At 41.5% G+C, this 23616-nt stretch overlaps 1 protein-coding gene across 5 annotated transcripts in view; it reads left to right on the top strand.

The window, feature by feature from the left end:
* Window positions 1–23616, top strand: part of CHD2 (chromodomain helicase DNA binding protein 2) — a 73986-nt gene that overhangs the window by 11979 nt on the left and 38391 nt on the right. For 2 of the 5 annotated variants that reach the window (XM_063448873.1, XM_063448868.1), the window contains exons 3-7: window positions 15963–16173; window positions 17279–17365; window positions 18049–18107; window positions 20350–20472; window positions 22108–22245. In XM_063448873.1, coding sequence (XP_063304943.1) covers window positions 15963–16173; window positions 17279–17365; window positions 18049–18107; window positions 20350–20472; window positions 22108–22245 — 618 coding nt within the window. The remainder of the gene's footprint in view (window positions 1–15962; window positions 16174–17278; window positions 17366–18048; window positions 18108–20349; window positions 20473–22107; window positions 22246–23616) is intronic. The other 3 variants (XM_063448869.1, XM_063448872.1, XM_063448870.1) reach the window with 3 other exon arrangements.

The following is a 23616-nucleotide window of genomic DNA, read 5'->3' as shown; positions in this document are numbered from 1 at the left end:
GATTACGTTCCAGGATGTCTGTGAGTTGTTTCCTTTTCAGGGTCAGCTCACGGTAAGTTGGGTCGTGTTGGGTTCTTTTATGCATCTGTTCCAGGTCTGCTATCTGTCTGGTGAGGTCTTTAATCTGTGTGCCTGCCTCCCTCTTTTTTTGCGTGGCCATTCTGATGAGGTGGCCCCTCAGAACACTTTTGTGCGCCTCCCAGATGGTCATGTCTGAAACGTCCTCTGTGGAGTTCTCCTCGAAGTATCGACGAATGTGATCCGCGATCAACGTTCTCGACGGTACATCTTGGAGTAAGGTGTCATTGAGTCTCCAAGTCATCCTAGCTGGGCGGTAAAGTGGTGATTCCAGTTCTATCCTCACTTCACTGTGGTCCGACCAGGGGGTCGAGAGGATGTCAGCCTTTCGGAGGAATGTGAGTCCTTCCTGTTGTACGCATAAGTAGTCGATCCGGGAATACCTATGGTGTAGCGTGGAGTAATAGGTGTAGTCCCGGTCTGTAGGATGGAGCGCCCTCCACGCGTCTGTCAGGCGAAGCGCTCTGAGGGATCTTCGAATAGTTTGCAGGGCTGAGTCAGGGACACTACTCCGTCCCATGGATGTATCGACCAGAGGATCTAATGGGACGTTGAGGTCGCCTCCCATTATCAGCACTCCTTCCGTGAAGTTGGCTAACTTTCTCAGTGTCCTGCGGAGGAAGCTGGCTTGTCCCGAGTTCGGGGTGTATATGTTCGCTACTGTATACGTCCTACCCGCCAGGAGTCCTTTAACGAAGACGTATCTGCCATCGCCATCCGACAGATGGTCTGTGGGCACGAACTGGAGGTTAGCTGCGATCAGGATAGCTGTCCCCGTTTTTCGCATTGTGGGGTGATTGCTATAGAAGTTTAGTGGGTAGTGTCGGTTCTTGAGCAGCGAGTTTGCCTCCACCCTCAGGTGAGTCTCCTGCAGGAGAGCAAACGAAACGTGTTGTCTCTTGAGGGTTCTCAAGAGGTGTGATCTCTTTTCAGGGGTGTTGAGGCCCCTGCAGTTCTGCGTCGTAATGATCAGGGGTGCCGGAGAGTAGGCCATTGTCGTGTCCCACTCGTTGGTCAGCTGTAAGCGGTCCACTCCGTGACTCCAGCCAGGGGTCTCCCCCTCTTGTGTGCGGGAACGGGGCCGGGGCCTGCCGGATCAGTCGCCGTAGGGCGGCAGGGAGAAAGAACGGGAGCAAGGGGAAGGAGGGAGAGCACAGAGGGGGGAGAGAGAGGCAGGAGGGGGGGGGCGGGGGGCCAGGTGAGCACCCCCCGGGGCGTCCAGCGAAGAGTTAGAGCGCTATGGGTATGAGGTCCCTCGTGACACAGCGTCACAGTCGTAAAACGTCTGCGAGTGTGTCTCTGTAGGCGCTTGTGTGTCTACCTGTGTTTGGTTGTCCCCTGGAGTGTGTGTGGGTGATTAGTCGTGTGTGGTGGTGGGGGTGTGTGTGTGGCAGTTATGTAGGGTGTGTCTGTGTGTGTGTGTATACCAACTTATGTAGTAGGTGTTGGTGGACCCTTCTGTATAGGATGTGGTCCCGTGTAACTGGGTGGGTGTCCAGAGCCGTACCACTACACGGTATGTACCGGAGTAGCCGCGGCTGTGGCCCCCTCAGTGGTTCTGGTTTACACGGGCTTGGTTCGGGTCGTGGCCTACGCCAAGTCGAAGTGGTTTGCGGGTGTGTCTGGAAGTCTCAGGTGGATTACCTGTCCCGCTGAAAATATAGCGTTTCGTGTGCACTTTGTTGCTGGTGTTACTAGCGGTTATGTACTCTCCCTTTGGGTCTGGGTCAGCACTATCTAAAATTGCGTTAGTAGAGTCTCCCCCGTCCGGTGGTCCAGGCTCTGCAGAGTCTCATAACCAGTCAGCTCTCAGGTGGCATCGGGCAAGTCAGAGTCAGTCAGGTTAGTTGTAGGTTAAGCGCAGGTCGTTACAGTTCATCGTCGTCATGGTGGTGGGGTGCGTCTTCTAGGCGTCGGTCAGTGACAATGGGCGTGATTCCTGGGTGCCTGTCTCTGCAGTGCGAGTGCGGTCTGAAGTGTGGGGTAGTCCGCGTTAAGAGTTGGGTGGTTGAGGCGTTTAAGCTAAGTCAGGGATGTGTGTCCGGGGTTTCACTGGGTTACAACTCCATATATGGTACCTGTCTTATCTAGTGATCCCTAGACTTTCCTGTGCTAAGTACAGTGCTCAGTGGGCCCCGTGTTATACAACCATCTTTCCCATCATTACACATTTTCGTCCTCTCCCACCCGCTTCAAGCAGTTTTCCCTGTCAACATTCAACATTACCCCGATTCCCCCCCCCCACATTCTCAGTCCTCCAGTAGAGCCTGGAGTAGCTTCGGGTTGTACCCCCAGTTTGGCGGTGATCCGGGTGCAGTGTCACTACAGTATTAAGCGGCAAGGTCCCATTCCCCAACTTTCTCCCCCCCTCCCAAGAAGCGTCTAGGATCCCTCCCCTTCCATTCAATAGTGCCAAACTGTCAATGTCTCGGTGGTGCGTAAGTGCCCCTGACCACTTCAGGTGAGGGAGATGTCGTCGGGTGGGTGGCAACAGTCCGCAGGGAGTCAGTCCATGCCAGCATCTGTAGCGTGTGGTTTAGGCGAGTAAAGTCAATAGTCTCGGGTCAAAGTCAATACTTGTCAGTATAATAACATAAATGTACTTAGCTGTCACGTTCTCAGTCGCAAGGATGCCCCTTTCCTACCAGCCGGGGGAGACGCCAGGTCGTCCACTTCAGTGCCAATTCGTTAGTCAGCCTGCTGGGCCGGGTTGCGTGGCCGGTGCGCCGGCGGTCTGTGCGGCGATTCCTCTCTGCGGCGTCGTGCAAGTCTTTGTGCCATCGGGCCAGGGCGTGGTTCTGTCGGCCTCAGGATCCAGTCTTCTACCTCCGTAGGCGGCAGGCCTAGTCGCCTTAGGAATATCGGCACTTCCTCAGGCCACCGGATCGGGAACCATTCGTTATCATGGCGGGCCAGTAAGCTAAAGGGGAAGCCCCATTTATAGGGGATGTTGCGGCTCCTCAGAAGTTTGGTTACCGGCCGGAGTGCCCTGCGGGCCTCAAGAGTGAGGGGTGACAGCTCCTGGTAGAGGGCCACTTCTGAGCCTTGAAACGGCCAGGACTGTTTGGAGCGGGCCTTGGACATTATCAGTTCTTTTATTTTGAATTCACGCAGGCAGCAAATAATGTCTCTGGGAGAATTGTCAATGTTTCTCGGTCTTGTGGCCCTGTGAGCTCTGTCGAATAGGATATGTTGCGGTGCATCCGGGCCTAATATACCTTTGAAGAGGGCAGTGAGTATAGCCTCTACGTCTTCCTCTCCGTTGGATTCAGGGAGGTTGCGAACTCTTATATTAGATCTGCGCCCTCTGTTATCCAGATCTTCAGCTTGTCTTCTAAGGTGCAGAAGGATAGTCCCCTGTCGGGTAATGGCTAGGTTATTTGCTTCTATGCGGCTAGACATTGCCTGTTCTGAGGCCTCCAGGGCTTGAATGCGGTTACCTTGCGCTGCCAATTCGTTTCCTAAGATGGCGACCTCCGCTCTAATTGCCTCATGGAGCGTGTCCGAGGTACTTTTGAGGTCGTCCTTCATGGTTGCAGTAAGGGCCCTGATATCGGCTCTTATGTCCGCTAGGGATAGCGCATGGGGTTCCGTCTCCGGCGGTGAGCACTGGCCGTCGGCCATTTTGGGGCCTTGTGCGCCGCGTGGCTGGCTGCTCGGTGTTTGCAGGTAGCCGTCCAGGGAACCGGCGTGCGGGCTGTTCAGCGGTCTCCTGGGGGTCTGGTGGGTGTCTGCCCGTTTGGTGCGCCCCATCGGGAGAGTATTGCGGCGTTTAGTGCTGCTTACAATGCTGCGCGGGTCGGAGCTCCGAAGTTAAGCGGCCATCTCCGACGGCTTCCAGGCCACGCCCCCTGTTAAATTGTATTCTTTTATGACGCTCAGCTGGATTTAAATGGCAAACACAAATACTACAAGTTTTGGAATCCTACCCGGATTTGAAGATGCATGACTGGAGAAAAAAATAAATTCAGGCAACTAACATGTTCTGGAAATAAATCTTATGTTTATTTTGTCAGGTATACATAGAAACATAGAAACATAGAAACATAGAATGTGACGGCAGATAAGAACCATTCGGCCCATCTAGTCTGCCCAATTTTCTAAATACTTTCATTAGTCCCTGGCCTTATCTTATAGTTAGGATAGCCTTATGCCTATCCCACGCATGCTTAAACTCCTTTACTGTGTTAACCTCTACCACTTCAGCTGGAAGGCTATTCCATGCATCCACTACCCTCTCAGTAAAGTAATACTTCCTGGTATTATTTTTAAACCTTTGTCCCTCTAATTTAAGACTATGTCCTCTTGTTGTGGTAGTTTTTCTTCTTTTAAATATAGTCTCCTCCTTTACTGTGTTGATTCCCTTTATGTATTTAAATGTTTCTATCATATCCCCCCTGTCTCGTCTTTCCTCCAAGCTATACATGTTAAGATCCTTCAACCTTTCCTGGTAAGTTTTATCCTGCAATCCATGAACCAGTTTAGTAGCCCTTCTTTGAACTCTCTCTAAGGTATCAATATCCTTCTGAAGATAGGGTCTCCAGTACTGTGTACAGTACTCCAAGTGAGGTCTCACCAGTGTTCTGTACAATGGCATGAGCACTTCCCTCTTTCTACTGCTAATACCTCTCCCTATACAACCAAGCATTCTGCTAGCATTTCCTGCTGCTCTATTACATTGTCTGCCTACCTTTAAGTCATCAGAAATAATCACCCCTAAATCCCTTTCCTCAGATGTTGAGGTTAGGACTCTATCAAATATTTTGTACTCTACCCTTGGGTTTTTACGTCCAAGATGCATTATCTTGCACTTATCCACATTAAATGTCAGTTGCCACAACTCTGACCATTTTTCTAGTTTACCTAAATCATTTTCCATTTGGCTTATCCCTCCTGGAACATCAACCCTGTTACATATCTTAGTATCATCCGCAAAAAGACACACCTTACCATCAAGACCTTCTGCAATATCACTAATAAAAATATTAAAGAGAATGGGTCCAAGTACAGATCCCTGAGGTACCCCACTGGTGACAAGCCCAAGCTTCGAATATACTCCATTGACTACAACCCTCTGTTGCCTGTCACTCAGCCACTGCCTTACCCATTCAACAATATTCGAATCCAAACTCAAAGATTGTAGTTTATTGATAAGCCTTCTATGTGCAACAGTGTCAAAAGCCTTACTGAAATCTAAGTAAGCAATGTCTACTGCACCACCCTGATCTATAATTTTAGTTACCCAATCAAAAAAATCAATAAGATTAGTTTGGCATGATCTCCCTGAAGTAAACCCATGTTGTCTCTGGTCTTGAAATCCATGTGTTTTTAGATGTTCAACAATCCTATCCTTTAACATGGTTTCCATCACTTTCCCCACTACTGAAGTAAGGCTTACTGGCCTATAGTTGCCCAACTCCTCCCTATTACCTTTCTTGTGAATGGGCACAACATTCGCTAACTTCCAATCTTCTGGGACTACTCCTGTTTTCAATGATTGGTTAAATAAATCTGTTAATGGTTTTGCTAGTACACCACTAAGCTCTTTTAATAGCTTTGGGTGTATTCCATCAGGTCCCATTGACTTATTTGTCTTTACTTTTGACAGTTGAAATAGAACCTCTTCCTCTGTAAACTCACGTGTAATAAATGACTCATTTATCCTTTTTGTTAACAGAGGTCCCTTTCCTTCATTTTCATCTGTAAATACCGAACAAAAATATTCATTGAGGCAGTCAGCTAGACCTTTATCCTCATCTACATACCTTCCTTCTTTTGTTTTTAATCTAACTAATCCTTGTTTTACTTTTCTTTTCTCCCTTCACTTTCACTGTATTGATCAACTGAATATGTTGTTTTTCTCATGTGGTTGCAATCAGAGGAAACAGTGCCAGGTGACCAATCTGGTGTGGCCTTACATTTTGTTCTGTCATTGTGACAGTCCTTGCACGCGAAGCAATGCTTGGATGTTTCAGAAGTACAGCAACCCCAATTTCTAGACTAGCCATCTACTATATCGTAAAAACACTAATTTAAATACCTAACACTAAACATGTAAAAGACACTTTGAAATCTTTTTTATTATTCCTTGCATTCATGACACTCTTTTTGGCTTGCCTCTGAAAGGTTACAGTTAAGAGCACCCATACATACCTGATATCCATAGGGTAACATTAAAGGGATACTGTAGACATTAATACAACTTTAGCATAATTAAGCAGTTTTGGTGTATAAGCCATGACCCTGCAGTGTCACTGCTAAAATTTGGAGTTAAATCACTTGTTGCTTTGACGGACACAGCTTACATGGAAAAATAATAATTAATCTTTTTATCAGATGGATGTTAACTTGCTTTAGAAGTTTTCATATCCTGCTATGCAAATTGAACTTAAATCACACAAAGGATGCTCCTACAGGGTCTAGTAGGCTATAAACGTAGCAGGAGCGAAGAAATTCTAAATAAAACAGTATGTGCAACAAAGAAAGTTAAAAGGGATACTATAGTGCTAATAATGCAAAGTTGAATTTCTAGCCCTATAATTCACTTGTGCTTGTAAAACTTAAACCATTCCACTGCCGATGTCCCTTGGTGCTGGGTCGTCACTCTGCCTCCTCCGTCATCTGCAGGGGTGGGCTAATACACATGCATCTCAAGTGTATTAGACTCTCCCCATGTAAAAGGGTTTACTCAATGCTTTCCTATGGGGGATTTTGTCCTCATGCAGAGCGCGAGTCCAGCATCAGGTGACCAAAGGTTGCCAAGCCACCAGGAAGCACCTCTAGTGACTGTCTGCCACTAGAGGCGGTCTTGGTACTGCAATGTAAACATTTTACATTGTAGGACTAAATGTGACAGAGACACTGCACCCATACCACTTCAATGAGATGGAGTGGTCTGAGTGACTATAGTGTCCCTTTAAACATTAGATCTCTTTTTACAGAAAGTGTTTAGGAAAGCTGTGTAAGTCACAAGCAGGGAGGTGCACCAAGTGCTGCATAAACAAAGTGATTTAACTTCTAAATGGCAAAGGATTGAGCAGTGAGACTGGAGTGACGTGATCTATTACCAACACTGTCATTAAGCTTAAGTTGTTTTCTCCCTTTAACGAAAATATTTATGAAAACAAATATAAACCATTTTGTTTTTTCACTGTTTAGCTTGTGATTGATCCACATCTAGTTTATCTGAAGAAAGATAACTAAAAATAGATTAATTTACTAGTCCCCATTCTTAAAGGACAACTATAGGCACCCAGACCAATGAAATGGTCTAGGTGCCAGGTCACTCTAGTTTTAACCCTGCAGCTGAAAACATAGCAGTTTCAGAGAAACTGCTATGTTTCACTGAGGGTTAATCCAGCATCTAGTGGCTGTCTCAAAAATCCAGCGTCAAAGACGCTGGACATCCATAAGAAAGCATTTAGAAATGCTTTCGTATAGGCTGTTTGAATGTGCGTGCTGCTCTTGCCGCGCATGCACATTCGGATCTGATGGCCCAGCACAGAGAGAGCCCAGCACTGGAGAAAGGTAAGTGGCTGAAGGGGTTTTATCCCCGTCAGCCCAGTGGGAGGGACCTAATGACCCTATAGTGCCAGGAAAACGAGTTTGTTTTCCTGGCACTATAGTGCTCCTTTAAATGTGTGTCTAATTACAGACATACCAATTTTAGTTTTCAAACTTCAAATATTTCCTATTTTCTTAGGCTCATTTCACTTTTGAACTCCATAAAAGCCACCAACTGTATTTTTACCCATATTGGCATACAGTTTGCATAAGAAAATATTTTGAGCTATCGCACAGCTTGTGAGATAATAAATCCATATTGCTGGACTTCCTCATTTGTGATCGTGGCATGTATGCGGCACAGAGACTGTGTGCTACTAGACTGACATCAACTGAATGCTGTAATAGCCTGTCAATGATCCCATGCTTTGGGCAGGCTCTGGGGACCTATTTCTGGATGACTTTTGAGGAAAGGGCATATGGTCAGAGCAAAGTTTGCCTTAAGCAGCCTTTGGGGGAAGGGTACTGATGCGAGTCTGGTAATATCCATGTCTCACAGTGATTGGAGAGACCTGCATTTTAAAGAATATTAAACAACTGCCATAACCTGTATGTGGACACTACTAAAATGTTTGATATCCTAGTTCACATAAAGCTTAATCTAAATTGTAACACCATCAAATATATAGCTGTGTAATGCTAAACGAATATTCTAAAATTAAGACTACAGGGGCATGTTCCTATACACCAAAACCACTCCATTGTGCTAAGGTTGTTTTGCTGCTTAGTATCCTCTTACCATCACATTTCATAAAATTATTAGGCTTAAGTGCTTTTGTGTTTTGGTAAAAAATAAATTGTAAATATATGTAAAATAAATGCTGTCTTATTAAGTTATTAAAAAACCAAAAAGGTTATGGTACGGGAAAAATTGGGATTGAAAACCCCTTCCACCGGAAGTCTGTGGATAGCTAATACAATGTTAAACAAAAATCTGCACACCAGTCAAGCCATAAGACTTGCTTTTCCCACAGAAATCACAAATTTCCAGTGATGTTACTACCGCAAAGGATTCTGGGCTGGCATATGCAAATTAGTTCAACAAATAATCAAATTTTTGCCTCATCCCATTTTAAACATGGATTCCTTGGAGTCTGTATTTGCTGTATACAACAGCTTTAAAACACAACTCAGGAAAAGATGCAAAGCCAGTTATTCAATAAATTTCAAAGTTTAGTAAAAATCACAGCTTAATGTTTTAGCTTAATGTTTCATAATTTTGAATTTATTCACTTAAATTTGTATTATAGTAAACACTGTAAGTGTTCATGCTCCTTTTTGATGGGTTCCAGGGGGGAAAAGAAATAGAATTTGTACTGCAAATTGGTTAACTTTAAAGGGACACTATTGTCACCAAAACAACTTTAGCTTAATGAAGCAGTTTTAGTGTATTGAGCATGCCCACACAGTCTCACTTTTAAAGTGTCTGCCATTTAGGAGTTAAATCACTTTGTTTACACAACCCTAGTCACGCCTGTCTGCATGTGGCTTGCACAGCCTTCCTATCAAAAGTCATCTAATGTTTACACTTTATTTAATGCAAATTCTGTTTAATTAGATTTTTTTTTTATCTCCTGCTCTCTTAATAGCTTGCTAGACCTTGCAAAAGGGTGTGTGAGTCACAGCCAGGGGAGGTGTGGTTAGGGGGCTGCATAAACTGAAACCAAAGTGATTTAAAGGACCACTATAGTGCCAGGAAAACATACTTGTTTTCCTGGCTCTATAGGGTCCTTGGGTCCCGCTCCCGCCGGGCTCTAGGGTGAGGAAGGGGTTAAATTAAATTCCTACCTACCGGGCTCCCTCGACGCTGGGGAATCTCCTTCTTCTGCAAGAGCCGCGTGCGCATTCAGCCAGTCTCATAGGAAAGCATTCTCAATGCTTTCCTATGGACGGCAGCGTCTTCTCACTGTGAAAATCACAGTGAGAAGCGCGGAAGCGCCTCTAGCGGCTGTCAATGAGACAGCCACTAGAGGCTGAATTAACCCATTTGTAAACATAGCAGTTTCTTCTTTTACAGCAGGCAGGGTTAATCCTAGATGGACCTGGCACCCAGACCACTTCATTAAGCTGAAGTGGTCTGGGGTGTCCCTTTAGTGGTCCTTTAACCCCTTAAGGACCAAACTTCTGGAATATAAGGGAATCATCACATGTTGTGTCCTTAAGGGGTTAAATGGCAGTGAATTGAGCAGAGACACTTCAGAGGCATGATCTATACACAAAAACGGCTTTATTAAGCTAAAGTTGTTTTGGTGACTATAGGGTCCCTTTAATTTGATTAACAAGTGAACTGAAGACTAGTACATTTTAGGTTAATGTATCCACAGTGGAGATATCAGATTTTTTCCGACTCTGCCATTTGGATTTAAACTTTAGGTTTTTCACTTCCCATTTAACTGTTGAGTTAATAATCCACCTTCCCCATACTGATTTTTGGAGAAAAACACCTCTTACTGAGAGCTTTTCCAAACTCTGCTACTTGGGCAGACATGTCTTTGTTTCCTTTTGTTGATTAAGCATATTTAACTGTTCAGTGAATTAAAGGGACACTATAGTCACCCATACCACTTTAGCTCAATGAAGTTGTCTGGGTGCCAGGTCCCTCAGGTTTTAACCCTTCAGATGCAAACATAGCAGTTTAAGAAAATATATTATGCCTCCATCGCGCAGAGCGCCCATAGGAAAGCATTGAGAAATGCTTTCCTATGGACACTTTGAATGCGCGCGCAGCATTTGCCGCGCATGCACATTCGGCTCCACTGCCGTCGGCGGGAGAGGAGAGGGAGGAGTCGGTGCTGGAATAAGGTAAGCTGCTGAATGGGTTTTAACCCCTTCAGCGCCACGGGAGGGGGACCCTGAGGGTGGGGGCACCCTCAAGGCACTATAGTGTCAGGAAAACGGCTTTGTTTTCCTGACACTATAGTGATCCTTTAACTCTCCATAATCCACATTTAGCAAAACTGCATTAGCTATTTCTAATTAACAGTCAAGCATGAGCACACATGTTGAGATTTTTGTCTGCATATTGTAGCCACACATCTAAACAAAGTAACTCTTCAAAATTTATATGAATGGTTTGTAATTTACTCTAGGTTATCCATTTTTCCAACCTGCTAATTTATTAATCCACCAAACCGCTGAAAACCCCTGCATATTAGATATGTGCCGCATTATCTGCACATATCTCAACTACCCTATTTACAGTCAGTATCAAACTGCTTACATTCTAAAGTGATAAATATAATGAAAGCTGTTCAAAGTAGGGCATTTCACAGGTTACACATAGAATTCTTATTCATTAGTATCTATCATTTTCATTTATACTACATGTGGAATATGAAGATTGGCATACACATTGCAAGAAAGAACAAACAAACAATAAAATAATGCCATAGTAGGTAGGCGTGCAGCCATGTTAGTGTGAGCCTCCATTTTGTGAGTGAACTGTTGCAGCTGTTAGAACAGAAGATGGCTGTGACTTCACTTAGAAGATGGCTGCCTGTTTCATTTTTTTTTCTTTCTAACCATGTCCATAATGAATGGCTACTGCCCTCTGCTGTTTGTTCTTAAAAACAACATTCAACAGAAAAGATCTGACCATTATACAATGTTGTTTTGTTGATAGATTTACAGCATTATAAGATCGCCAACAACTTTTTACTGCTGAAACATAAACAAAAGTACAACTTAACATGAATTTGAAGTTGCAAAGAGTAGAGAAAATAAAATAAACAAAATGATTCTGTAACATCCATGACATGCTGCCAGCCCAGGAAAATGGGGAAATTGCTTTAAAAAATAAATGTGAGCAACCAACAATTTTAGATTGTTTTAACCATTTTCAAAGGATTATTAGGTTTTATGTAGCATGATTTTTGAGATTTTAGCAATACATGCTCTCATACATCCTTTTGTGGACATTTTGGATTGTCCGTTAAACGAGTGTATGTTTTATGCCTCCGTTCTTTAAAAACAGGTTAAACCAAATGAAAATTGAGAAAAATTAACATCCTATGAAGATGTCCGGAACAGACCGTAATATTTACGCATACCAGGAGATACTGCTAGTGCTGACGTCATATTCTACACAGCATAGCATGTTATGTCAAGAGTATAATTGTTTTCAACTGTTATCATAATTAGATAATTTGCTAACAAAATGTTTGCATGCATGTGACCTGATGTATGTTTGTTTTGCCTTTTATGGGAATATTTATTTGCTTGATATTCCAGATATTGGGTTGTTGTGTAGCATTCTACATCACAGGGATTAGAAGAATTAATATACATTCAGAATCTGTGTATGTTTTGCATGTGTATAACCTGGACATGACTTGACGTCTGTAATTAATTTATTTGTAACAACTTCCTTTTTCAATACCTTGTCCCACTTTTACCACACCTCTAAAACACCTCCAGTTTTGCAGATTTCTTTTAGAAGACTGCCAGGACTTGCATGTGCATTGTTGCTTAACATCTCAAACATATAATTATACACACACCCGACTAGTGTTATTCCAGCATAGGAGATGGAGTCGTAAACATGGAGTCTGTAAAAAATGACCTGTATTCACCAGAAAAGTCAACCCACAAAATAATGTGCAGCATTTGGATTCGTACACTCACGCTATGTCCTTTTTAAAAATGTTTTTTGTATATAAATGAGGAGCTGCTTATTGGCTTAGCCTTAGAGAATCAGCTGACCTCTCAATCAGCGGCAGCCCTACCCAATGCTACCTGAGTCTTCCATTATCTAAAACTTCAGACTGCGGAAGAAAAGAGGGGTAAACAGGCGCTGGTACACAGACTTTGGGATTAAACTGCTCATGAACTGTTAAAAGCCTGCGTCCGGAACCTCCAGCACCATAACAACTTTATTTCCATGAAGTTTTTATTTTGTTATGGTGCCCAAACTGGTCCTTTTTAAAGGGACACTATGGTCACCAGAACAACTACAGCTTATTGAATTTGTTCTGGTGAGTAGAATCCTTCCCTTCAGGCTTTTTGCTGTAAACACTGTCTTTTCAGAAAAAATGCAGTGTTTACATTACAGCCTAGTGATAACTTCACTGGCCACTCCTTAGATGGCTGTTAGAGATCCTTCCTGGGTCATGGCTGCCTAAAATGCAACCAAACATTCAGTATCTCCTCCCTCTGCATGCAGACACTGAACTTTCCTCATAGAGATTCATTGATTCAGTTCATCTCTATGAGGAGATGCTGATTGGCCAGGGCTGTGTTTGAATCTTGCTAGCTTTGCCCCTGATCTTCCTCTTTGTCAGTCTCAGCCAATCCTATGGGGAAGCACTGTGATTGGATCAGGCTACCACTTCTGATGAGGTCAGCAGACTGATTGTTTTTTTTTTTTTCTGAGTCTAACGGCATGCAGAGCTACAGCTTCAGGCTTGAATACAGTAAGATTTTTACTATATTTATGGAGGCATGAGGGGCCCAGGGGGGCTAGATGGTGGTTTTAACACTATAGGGTCAAGAATACATGTTTGTGTTCCTGACCCTATAGTGATCCTTTAATCCCTTAAGGACACATGACGTGTGACATGTCATGATTCCCTTTTATTCCAGAAGTTTGGTCCTTAAGGGGTTAAGTAGCTTTTCAAAATGCAGTGCCTCTCCTTTTGTCATATAGCTATAGCCTTGATTTAAAGGGGAATTCCAAAGACCAAAACACCGCTTTAGGAAAGCTTACCATCTTCTTGAGTGATGCTACCCTTGACTCCATAGTCCAGTTCAGTATCTCTCTCTTGCCATTGTTTGCTTTTTCCCCACACACACCACTTTTACTAGCTTATTTCGACACCGGAATCATGTCGATCAATTCCTACCACGTCTGACATGCAGTTATTGCTCTTGTGTGTCTTTACCCCTTACTGATAGATTGTAAGCATGTTTGAGTAAGGCCTTCTTCACCTCTTGTCTCTGTTATATTCCATATGTAAACTATTTGTTAAAGGGACACTCAAGGCACCAAAACAACTTCATCACGCATTGCAAATCAATGCTGCAGCTATGTGACAAAAGGAGAGGGTAGTTATATAGGCTGAATGGCAATGTGTTTTAAAAAAGCTACTTTAAAAGAACAAGTTTGGGCGCCATAACCACTTCATTGAGATGAAATTGTTTTGGTGCCTGGAGTGTCCATTTAAATATCCCCATTTCATAATTGTAAAGCACCGTGGAATATGTTGGCAATATATAAATGAGAATATGTTTCCCTTGCATAGATAATCTTTCAAATTTTCTTATAAATCCAGAAATGCCAATATTGCAGCAGATATAAGCCCACTCTCTCTCACACGGCAAGCTGTGCTTTCCATAGCCTGCAGTACTTGTAAATATTCACCCATACAAGTTCCCACCTTCGCTAAGCTTTCAGCTTTATATAAAGGAGCCAGCAACGTGGGTCCATACATGCACGTCTATCATGAAAAAAACATGAATGGAGTTGGTGCACTGCCAGTGAATATATAAGTGTATTTGCATTTGTACAGTGTCAGTATATGTGTATTCCTGTGCCATTTTGTCCACCTCCCCTTGCATTCCAGCATTCATGCTAACGTATCTTCCAATTTGATTCCCAAGGCATAACATATATCTACAGCCTTCTCTCTCTATTTACATTAACAAAGTGCTCAGACAGCATACAGGATCCAGGCTGATACAGTGACTGGGACTGCAAGTGAGAATATTTATACACTGCATTCACCATTCTCTTCAGAGAGTAAGTGCACACACTATTCACTGAAATGCCCTTCTGTACTTGCAGTGATTGCCAGTTGCAAAGAGGACAATATCCAAAGGGCTCGTGCATTGTTTGGCCTGTGGACACGTCTTTAATCCCTAGGTGTGCATTTTCTTTGCTTATGCAACAGCACCATCCTCTCATTTGCCCTGCGTGATTCCACAGGTTGCTCACCTCTAAGGCTCACCCTGGATGAAGGTCTTAGTAAGGTGATAGAAGTTGTGGCTGGCTCCTATTGACCTGCACGTCAGTTTTAATAATGTCTAGTCATGAATTAAATCACCATTGCTGAATTACATACCTTTATAAAACCCTAAATACTCAGTTTTTCTATTAAATGTAATGGAGTTTGAATTGGATTGATTGTTTTTTTATCTATGTCAAGGCCTGTAATGCATTCAAAGTGGGTATCAACTACAGCTTATATTGTGCATTTAATCAACACTTATTAATATGCGTCAAAATGTAGAATATTTTGTTGAAAGGGTTTTTGCACGTAGTAGGTGTGTGATGTTATTTTTCCTTATCAAAGTGGATTGTTTGGAATGGCTCCTGTAGTGGAACATGTAACTAAGGGTGGTGTCTAGTTCGGAATCAATGAGAGCATACAGAGAGACCTGTAGGTAGACAAATAATTTGTAGAATTCCTGAATCTGCACAATGATTTGTCTGGATGTGATGTCAATACAGCAGGTAAACTGCAGAAATTATTTTTTACAGACTGGTATCAAATGTAACAATCTTAAAATCCTGTCATCCGTGGCAATTTTATTTTCTCACCTGTGTTCAAGAGTAAATTGTTAAACTGTGAAATAGTATTCTATAGTGAAAATATTTCTATACGTACCAAAATACTTTAAAAGGACACTATAGTTTTCAAAACAACTTTAGCTTAATGAAGCAATGTTTGTGTATAGATCATGCCCCATCCAATTCTCTGTCTTTTAGGAGTTAATTACTTTTGTTTCTGTTTATGCAGCCCTAACCACGCCTCCCTTAGCTATGACTGACATGGCCTGCATGAAAAAAAAAGGTTTAATTTTCAATCAGATGTAACTTACTTTTATTTCCTGCTCTTTAAATTGAACTTTAATTACAAACAGGAGGCTCCTGCAGGGTCTAATCAGCTATTAACAGAGCAGGAAATAGGAAATGCTAAATTACACAGAATTTGCAATAAAGGAAGTGTAAACATTAGATTACTCTTTCCAGGAAATGTTTAGGAAGGCTGTGTAAGTCACTTGCAGGAAAGTGTGCCTAGGGCTGCATTAACAAAATGATTTTACTCCTAAATGATAGAGCATTAAGCAGTGAGACTGCAGGGGCATAATCTTTTCACCAAAACTGCTTCATTAAAATAAAGTTCGTTAGGGTGACTATAGTGTCCATTTTTATACATGTATATTTTATTTGAAACTGTCATGCTGAAAGCAAGCTATGAAACTCCTCAATCTTACATACATACAATCTAGAATATGATATTTATTTAAATATCTTTCTTTCTCTCTCTCTTTTTTTTTTTTTCTTCTTCGACCTTGGCTACTATCATTTCTCTTAACACCAGTCACTCTGCATCGGAGGAGTCTAATCATTCTGCCTCTGGATCTGAGTCTGGCAGCCAATCGGAAAGTGAGCATGGCGAATCGAACAGCGGCTCTGGATCTTCGGAAAGTCAATCTGAGTCAGAGTATGATTCAACAGGTTCCAAAACACAGCCGTCTGAAGCCAAAGAAAAGACACTTCCCAAGAAGGAAAGACTAGCTGATGTAAAGAAGGCAAGCACCTTGTATAGGAATAGTCATAAGCCCATTCATTATAGAAGGGCTAGGTGTTTAATTAATATCATTCTACTTATTGTCGAGAAAATTTCCAAACAAATTCCATTAACGGTGTACCATATTTTATGAGCAACATGGGAAAGCTGTCAATACACCTCCCACCCCATGGTCACAGGTCCCCGAGTCCCCATGGCTGTTACATCCAGTTACATTGCTGGCCCTCTTTATTATGGTAACTTTAGTATTTAGAATCTCCACATCTATGATTTTAGTGAATTAGTAACATGGCATGTGTGTATATATGTGTGAGTCCGCTAGTTTGTCGTCTAAGGCAGGTGAGCTTTTCAGAATGATAAGAACAGAATCTGTTCTCCTGACATTCCATATGAGTCCGCTAGTTTGTCGTCTAAGGCAGGTGAGCTTTTCAGAATGATAAGAACAGAATCTGTTCTCCTGACATTCCATATCCTACGTTGTTAAGATTAATGACAAACTCTAGTATGCCTCTATTTCCTTTTATGTACACTATTTAAAATTATAACGTGTAAAATGGAATTATTATTTCTTTATTGTGGAGGTGTTGATGTATGTTGTGACTTTTTTTCTTTTTGCACATTATTAAATTTAATATGAGGCTTTATGGTACACCTGGGTTTGTTGTAACAGGTACTACATATAAAAAAAAAAAAAAAAATGACCATGATAAAATACAGATTTTTTTTTTTAAATTAAGATTATTATAGCACCTCTATAATTTGAAAAAGATGAAACCATTTATAGTAGCATACCAATATTTATGGCCCTTCTGCTTGTTTCTTATTCGTACAAACTTGTAATTTAGATACCTGTACAGCCCCTTAAAAGACCAAGGCGGGAAAAAAACACTCCCTCATTGGTAACCAAGTTTAACATAGTTAAGCAAAAAAATGTGAGTGAAGATTAAGTTAAAGTAAAACTTTGTTTACATGATATATAGTCCTCGCGTAAACTTTTTTTGTTTTGTGGCGTCATTTTTGGGATCTGGGTAGTTCTGACAGAGGGTTTAATGTGTCCTAGATGGGGTGGGTGGAGCAGGCCCCCTGATGGTCTGTTTATTTTTCAGATGTGGGAAGAATATCCTGATGTTTATGGGGTTAGGAGATCAAACCGAAGCAGACAAGAACCTTCTCGATTTAATATTAAAGTTGAGGTAAGGAAAAAAAAAAAAAAACCCTACAAATCGAACATAATTTTTGATAAACAGCAGCAGAGCCTATTCAAAATATCAATGCTTAGTTTGAGTCATATAAAAGTTATGAGTCACGTACCATCAAAAGCAAAACTTATACTTACTGTAATCACAGGGAAAATCCATTTTAGATATAGCTAGGGCAGTCATCTGATAAATAGCATGTAAAAAGAACTACAGCTATTGCATTTTTTGTTCATCTCCAACTAAAGAAATAATTAATGCAGTTATTGGCTATCACTGTCATTACACATAAGGTTTTAGGTTTTAAACTGTGATGTGCTTCAAAACAAGTCCTCTGTTGTGGATGAGGTTTGTGTGGGGATTTTTCTTTCATGGTTTTATTTTTTATAACCCTATCTTTCTTTAATATTATTGGAAAAAGTTAAATTTAATTGTGCTCTGTTTGCTGGCATAGTAACCCAGAATTGTGGTGGGATTTGTGTGTATGTGTATGTATATGAAATAAAAAAGTGTGTGTGTGTGTGTGTCTCTCTCTTGATGGGGACTCCAGGCACTATAACCACTACAGTCTAGTGTCAGAGTAGATTTTCTTGAAATTGCCTAATTGTGCCATTTGTATGTGTTTCTAAAAAAAATAATTTCATTCTTAATTTCCATTTATTTATGTATTTATATTTTAGAGTAGTGAGTCGGAAAATGCAAGTCCAAAGAGACGAAGCCTGAGAATAACAAGGAATCAGTAAGTATGGTCCGATTGTGGGGTGGAAAATTCACTACTTTAGGGTTTATTAACTGTGTTTGGAATTCTAGCCTTTGGAAATGTGAATGGCAATATTAAGTCTAAAAAGAAGTCCAAGTCTAAGAAACAAAGTAATTGTAGCTACTTGGAGAGTTTTTGGAGATCACCTGTTTTGGCCAAAATTTGCAATTTGGCTTTCCATTTACTAGGATCTGGAGTTTAGTGAATTACCCTGTTTTAGCACAGGCTTCGTATCCATATCCCAAAGTCTTGATCTTTTGTTTGTGGGCTTACATGAACCTCACAAAAAGAGGTGGTGAGGGTAGGAGATGTTTGTAACCACCAACTTTATGCAGCAATCAGTTGAGTCCAACACAGGAGGTTTTTCATATATGCTCATGTTCATCCAAACCTTTTTTTGTTGTCAAATGACGACAATGTAAATTACCAAAACCAGTCAGGATTGTGTTATGGGGAATAAAATAATATACCGTATATACTCGAACATAAGCCGAGGCCCCTAATTTTACCCCAAAAAACTGGGAACTTATTGACTCGAGTATAAGACTAGGGTGGGAAATGCAGCAGCTACTGGTACATTTCTAAATAAAATTAGATCCTAAAAAAAAATATATTAATTGAATATTTATTTACAGTGTGTGTGTGAGTGCAGTGTGTGTATGTGTTGCAGAGCTTTGGTGGGGGGTGGGCATTTTTATTATCTATTTATTTTAATTATTAATGAAAACATTTTTTTGTTTGTTATTATTTTTAATATTATTTTATTTTATTAATATTTTTTTTCGTCCCCCCTCCCTGCTTGATACATGGCAGGGAGGGGGGTTCTCACTCCCTGGTGGTTCAGTGGCGGGGGCTGGCAGGAAGCACTTACCTCTCCTGCAGCTCCTGTCAGCTCCCTTCTCCTCCGCGCCAGTCCGTGCAGCTCCTCTGTCAGATCACAGTGTAAGTCTCGCAGCCGCGCTATGACCCCGCGGCTCTCGCAAGACTTACACTGGGAGCTGACAGAGGAGCTGACCAGACCGGCGCGGAGGAGAAGGGAGCTGATAGGAGCTGCAGGAGAGGTAAGTAAACGCTTCCTGCCAGCCCCCCTCCTACACAGCCCCCAGTCTGTGTTATGGCAATGTAAATAGCCATAATACAGACAATTGACTCGAGTATAAGTCGAGTTGGGGTTTTTCAGCACAAGAAAGGTGCTGAAAAACTCGACTTATACTCGAGTATATACGGTAATGCAACAGTCATTTGGGAGTAGCATTTAAATATGCATAAGCTGAGCTTTCTTCTCAAATTTGGGTACTTATTTATCTCCTTCCTAGCAGTCTTTTCTTTTTTTTTTTTTTTTTTTTTATAAAGTCCAGAAGAGCGCACATCTTATGTATTGTCACAGAAAATAAGGTTCATTGGAGTTTTTACAAAACAAGAAACTGTGGTCAAATGTGCAATTCAGGACAAAATAAGAGCTAAAATTAGCTTATTTGAAAATGTTTCCAAACTCTGTAGTTTTGCCTTAATCTTTGAATTTGCTTGTAAGTTTGTGATTAAGCTTTACTTGATGAGTGAATCCCATACTTTCACCTTCATACTTTTGAGGAATAAGGATGGTAAAATAACCAAATCGCACCAAATTGTGCACAGCATTGCCCAGAGGTATGCTTAGAGGGAGATGTATTTGGATTTTTTTTGCTAACCAGTACTCCCATTTCTGTGAAAATAAATAATAAGATTTAAATGGGGTTATATATAATGAAATATTCCGAAGAAATTCTGAAAGGAACACTACCCCCATAACAACTTCAGCTCGTTGAGTGTCTGTCACCATCTTATCTTCAGGGGTTAAACTTTTTTAGTTTTTCCAGCTGTTTATCACCAGAGTTGACACTCCGGTTCCAGCCATAGCTGCCCTGTGATTTCCTTCATCTCTTCTACTCAAATATGAGGAATATTTTATTAGGCTGAGCGTGATAGGCTGAGAGAGTAAATTCCTCTGTATTCCCTCGGATGTGGGGAATGTCATAGAGTGTTATATGCAGGGAATGGTTAGAATCTGTCTCATTCTTTATAATTTTTTAAAATTCATTTATTAGATGGTTGCAAATGTACAAATTAAATTGAATGGCAGTAGGACATACAGCCTGTTCCATAAAACCCTTAGAAATAGGTTGAAACACTTTGGAAGGAAGTTTGTCAGAATTTTACTTTATATAAAATTTTGCTTTCACAGAGAGAAGAAAACGTTTTTTTCTGATGATGATGAGGATGATGAGGATGATGAGGAAGAGGCCAGTAGTGCAGAAAGTGAAGCAGAGCAAAGAAAAGTCAGATCCCGGCGATTACAACCCAAACGGTAGGAATGCTTTTCATCTACTCAAAGAATTTGTTCAGTATTAAAAGAAAATACATATATGTAAATACAAAATATATAGAAGTGGTCTATAACTGCAATGTGTATACCTCTCTTTCTGGCGTTAACAAATGTTTGCTTGAAATGGGGAACTGATAAGGAACGTGTGACGGAGCTCAGTACTCTGCTTAAGTGTCTCCATTAAGGGTCCCTCTCTTTCAGCAGTGGATGCTTGGAGTGATTATACCTGTCTCACTCAAACACTAGCTGAGATGTAGTGAAGGGTGCATAAGAACTGGTTTATTGAGAACAAGACACCGTTTTATACACATGACCCCAACACAGAGGTTCATGGCTTGAACAATGTAAATCCCACCCTGGTGCCCAGGAGTCTGGGAGATAACTATATCAGTAACTGCTAAGCTAATAATCCCCCATACATCAAGACACCCTTACAATATACCCCAGAACATATATTCCTTAGAGACCCAAAACACAGGATGTAATATGAGAATGTATACCGGTTCTTAGAATGGCCAGACTTAACGTTCAACAGATAAACAATGGTCGGGGACAAGCCAAGGTCGAGGGAGCAAAAAAATCACAGAAGCGAGAAATACAAGCTGAGTCAAGGGAACCAGAAATCACAGTAGCGAGGTACAAAAGCCGAGTCAGGAATACAGAAAGGAGAATGGTCAGATAGCTGAGGTCAATACACAAGATACACAGTAAAGCAAAGCATTATTGGGAACGGTAGATAGAACCACAACAGGGCTAAGTACTATGGGTGAATCTGCCTTTTATAGGTTCGATCTTTAAATTTGAAGCCACGCCCCCAAAACGGCAGAGTTTGAACGTTTTGGCGGGCCATGACGTTGGCATGCAGGCACCGCAGTGATGTCATCAGCGTCATGACGTACGCGTGCTGTGTCATAAAAGGGGGCGACGCTAATGCGGCCAGCGTTCAAACTGATGGAGGGAAGCCTCGGACCCGAGTCCTGGGAATCATGACAACCTCACATTTCATATATCTCTGGATATCTCTCCCCCTTAGCCTCCTTGAGTCAAAAGAGCGCTCTTGTGATACTCAAGATTTGAATCGCCACCTGGTCATAGTCTTAGTGACCACTAGGAGACTTTTGGCTTTCCCTGCTGGGCTCGGCCACCGGGTGGGTTGGAGTGAGGTCCGTCTTCGGGGATATGCCTGGTGAAGGACAAGGGGAAAACCCAGGGAGTGTGACTTTAGCTCTTAAGTGAGAAAATGTGGTGAATGCGGTTCTGTCACATAACATATTAAACATTTTACAATTTCGCAATGCTTAGGCAAGCTTTTAGCATTTTCCTTAATGCCATAAACTGATTTATAATAGGCTGACTTATTACATAGCCATAAATGTGTTCAATTCTGGGGTGTTTGCAGGTTATTTAAATGATAGGGGGAAATGTTATATATTTATGTGTAGCCCCAGTATACATTTTCCATCACACATGTACACGTTGCAGGATTGAATGACATGTATTTGGAGTTATGAAGGTTGGAGAGATTAAAAGTGTTTGTATTTTAGTATTAAGCAGAATTTTATTTATTTTGCAAATATTTGTATACTGTGTTCTTTAATTTTCTTTAACCATTTCCAGGGCTTCTACAAGGAATATAAAGAAGCCTCAACGTGGGAACAAGAGAAAGCAGGATTCTTCAGAGGAGGACGATGACGACGACGATGATGACGAAACACCTAAAAGGCAAACCAGGCGTCAAGTAGCTAAACATGTCAGGTAGGATCCTGTAGGGTAGTAATGCAGAAATTACAATATCATAGTTATTTTTTTTTATTAGTTTGTTAGCTACAAGTAGCCATTTACTTGTTTGTAGGAATGATGATCTATAACTTCGAAACATGCCTTTTTCTTGGACAATTTATAGTTAAGAATCGGGAGCATATTTCTGTCTAGGTATATAAGGCATCTGGCTGATTGCCCTATAACGTGTTATATTGCACTAGCTGGCAGGGCCTGATTGGGAAGTAAAGCAGCCCTGGAAAAAAAATTAATTACCAGCCCAATAATGCGTCGCGCCAGCGTAGTGTGCTGATACAGAGTTAGAAAAGAGAACTTAAAATTAAAAATTATTACTCCAACGTGAAAAAAAGCACTCATAGGCTTCAGAATAAACAAAAATGCAGATTTATTTTAAGCAGATGTGCCTTTGCATGTAATCAGTGTTTCAGTCCAACTACCTTGACATATTAAGGAAAGTTTGGTAATGGAACTGAAATGGTGAGTGTAAGTAGCGCACAGCTGTAAAAAAATGACATTATCTTGTTTATTTTGAAGTCCCGTGGGTGCGCGCTTCACTTTAAATATGTTATTGTGCTGCAGTATACACCTAACAACAAGACTGGACCTATATCTGCTCATTACATATGTTACATATTAATGACATTTCTCTATTATGCATATATAAATGGACAATAATATATGTGTAAATATTATAAGCTTAATTATATATACCACTGGTTTTGCATCTTTTCCTAAATTGTGTTCCAAGCAGTTGTATACTGCAAACACAGATTAAAAGGAATCCATGTTTAAAATGGAATGAGGCAAAAATGTGATTCTTTGTTGAACTAATTTGCATAAGCCCACCCAGAATCCTTTGCGGTTGCAACATCGCTGCAGTTTTTGGATTTCTGTGGGAAAAGCAAGTCTTATGGCTTGACTGGTGTGCAGATTTTTGTTTAACATTGTATTAACTATATATATATATATATATATATATGTGTGTGTGTGTGTGTCCAAAAATGTGGCTGCACTCACGGTCCTTTCAGTTTCCAATCTTTATTAAGTAGTTAAAAATGATCATCAACGTTTCAGTCCTCTGTTCCGGACTTTCATCAGGATCAACAATTTGTATATATAGCCTCTGTGTGCCTCTTTGTCCCCCCAGTCCCTCTGTATGTTTCTTTCTCCCCCTCACTGCTTCTCTGTGTCCATGCCTCCCCACTCCTTCCCAGTCTCTCTTCCCCCTGTTTCTTGCTCCTCTCTCCCCCTCTGCCTCTTTCTCCCTCCCCCCTGTGTGTCTCTCTTCTTTTTCCCTCTCCCTCTGTGTCTCTCTCTTACCCTCAGTCTCTTTCTCCCCCCTTTCCC

This window comes from Pelobates fuscus, chromosome 3 (genome assembly GCF_036172605.1).
Source record: "Pelobates fuscus isolate aPelFus1 chromosome 3, aPelFus1.pri, whole genome shotgun sequence".
In the NCBI taxonomy this organism is placed as follows: Eukaryota; Metazoa; Chordata; class Amphibia; order Anura; family Pelobatidae; genus Pelobates; species Pelobates fuscus.
Note: the sequence above shows the minus strand (reverse complement) of the source record. Positions and strands in the feature narration are given on the sequence as shown.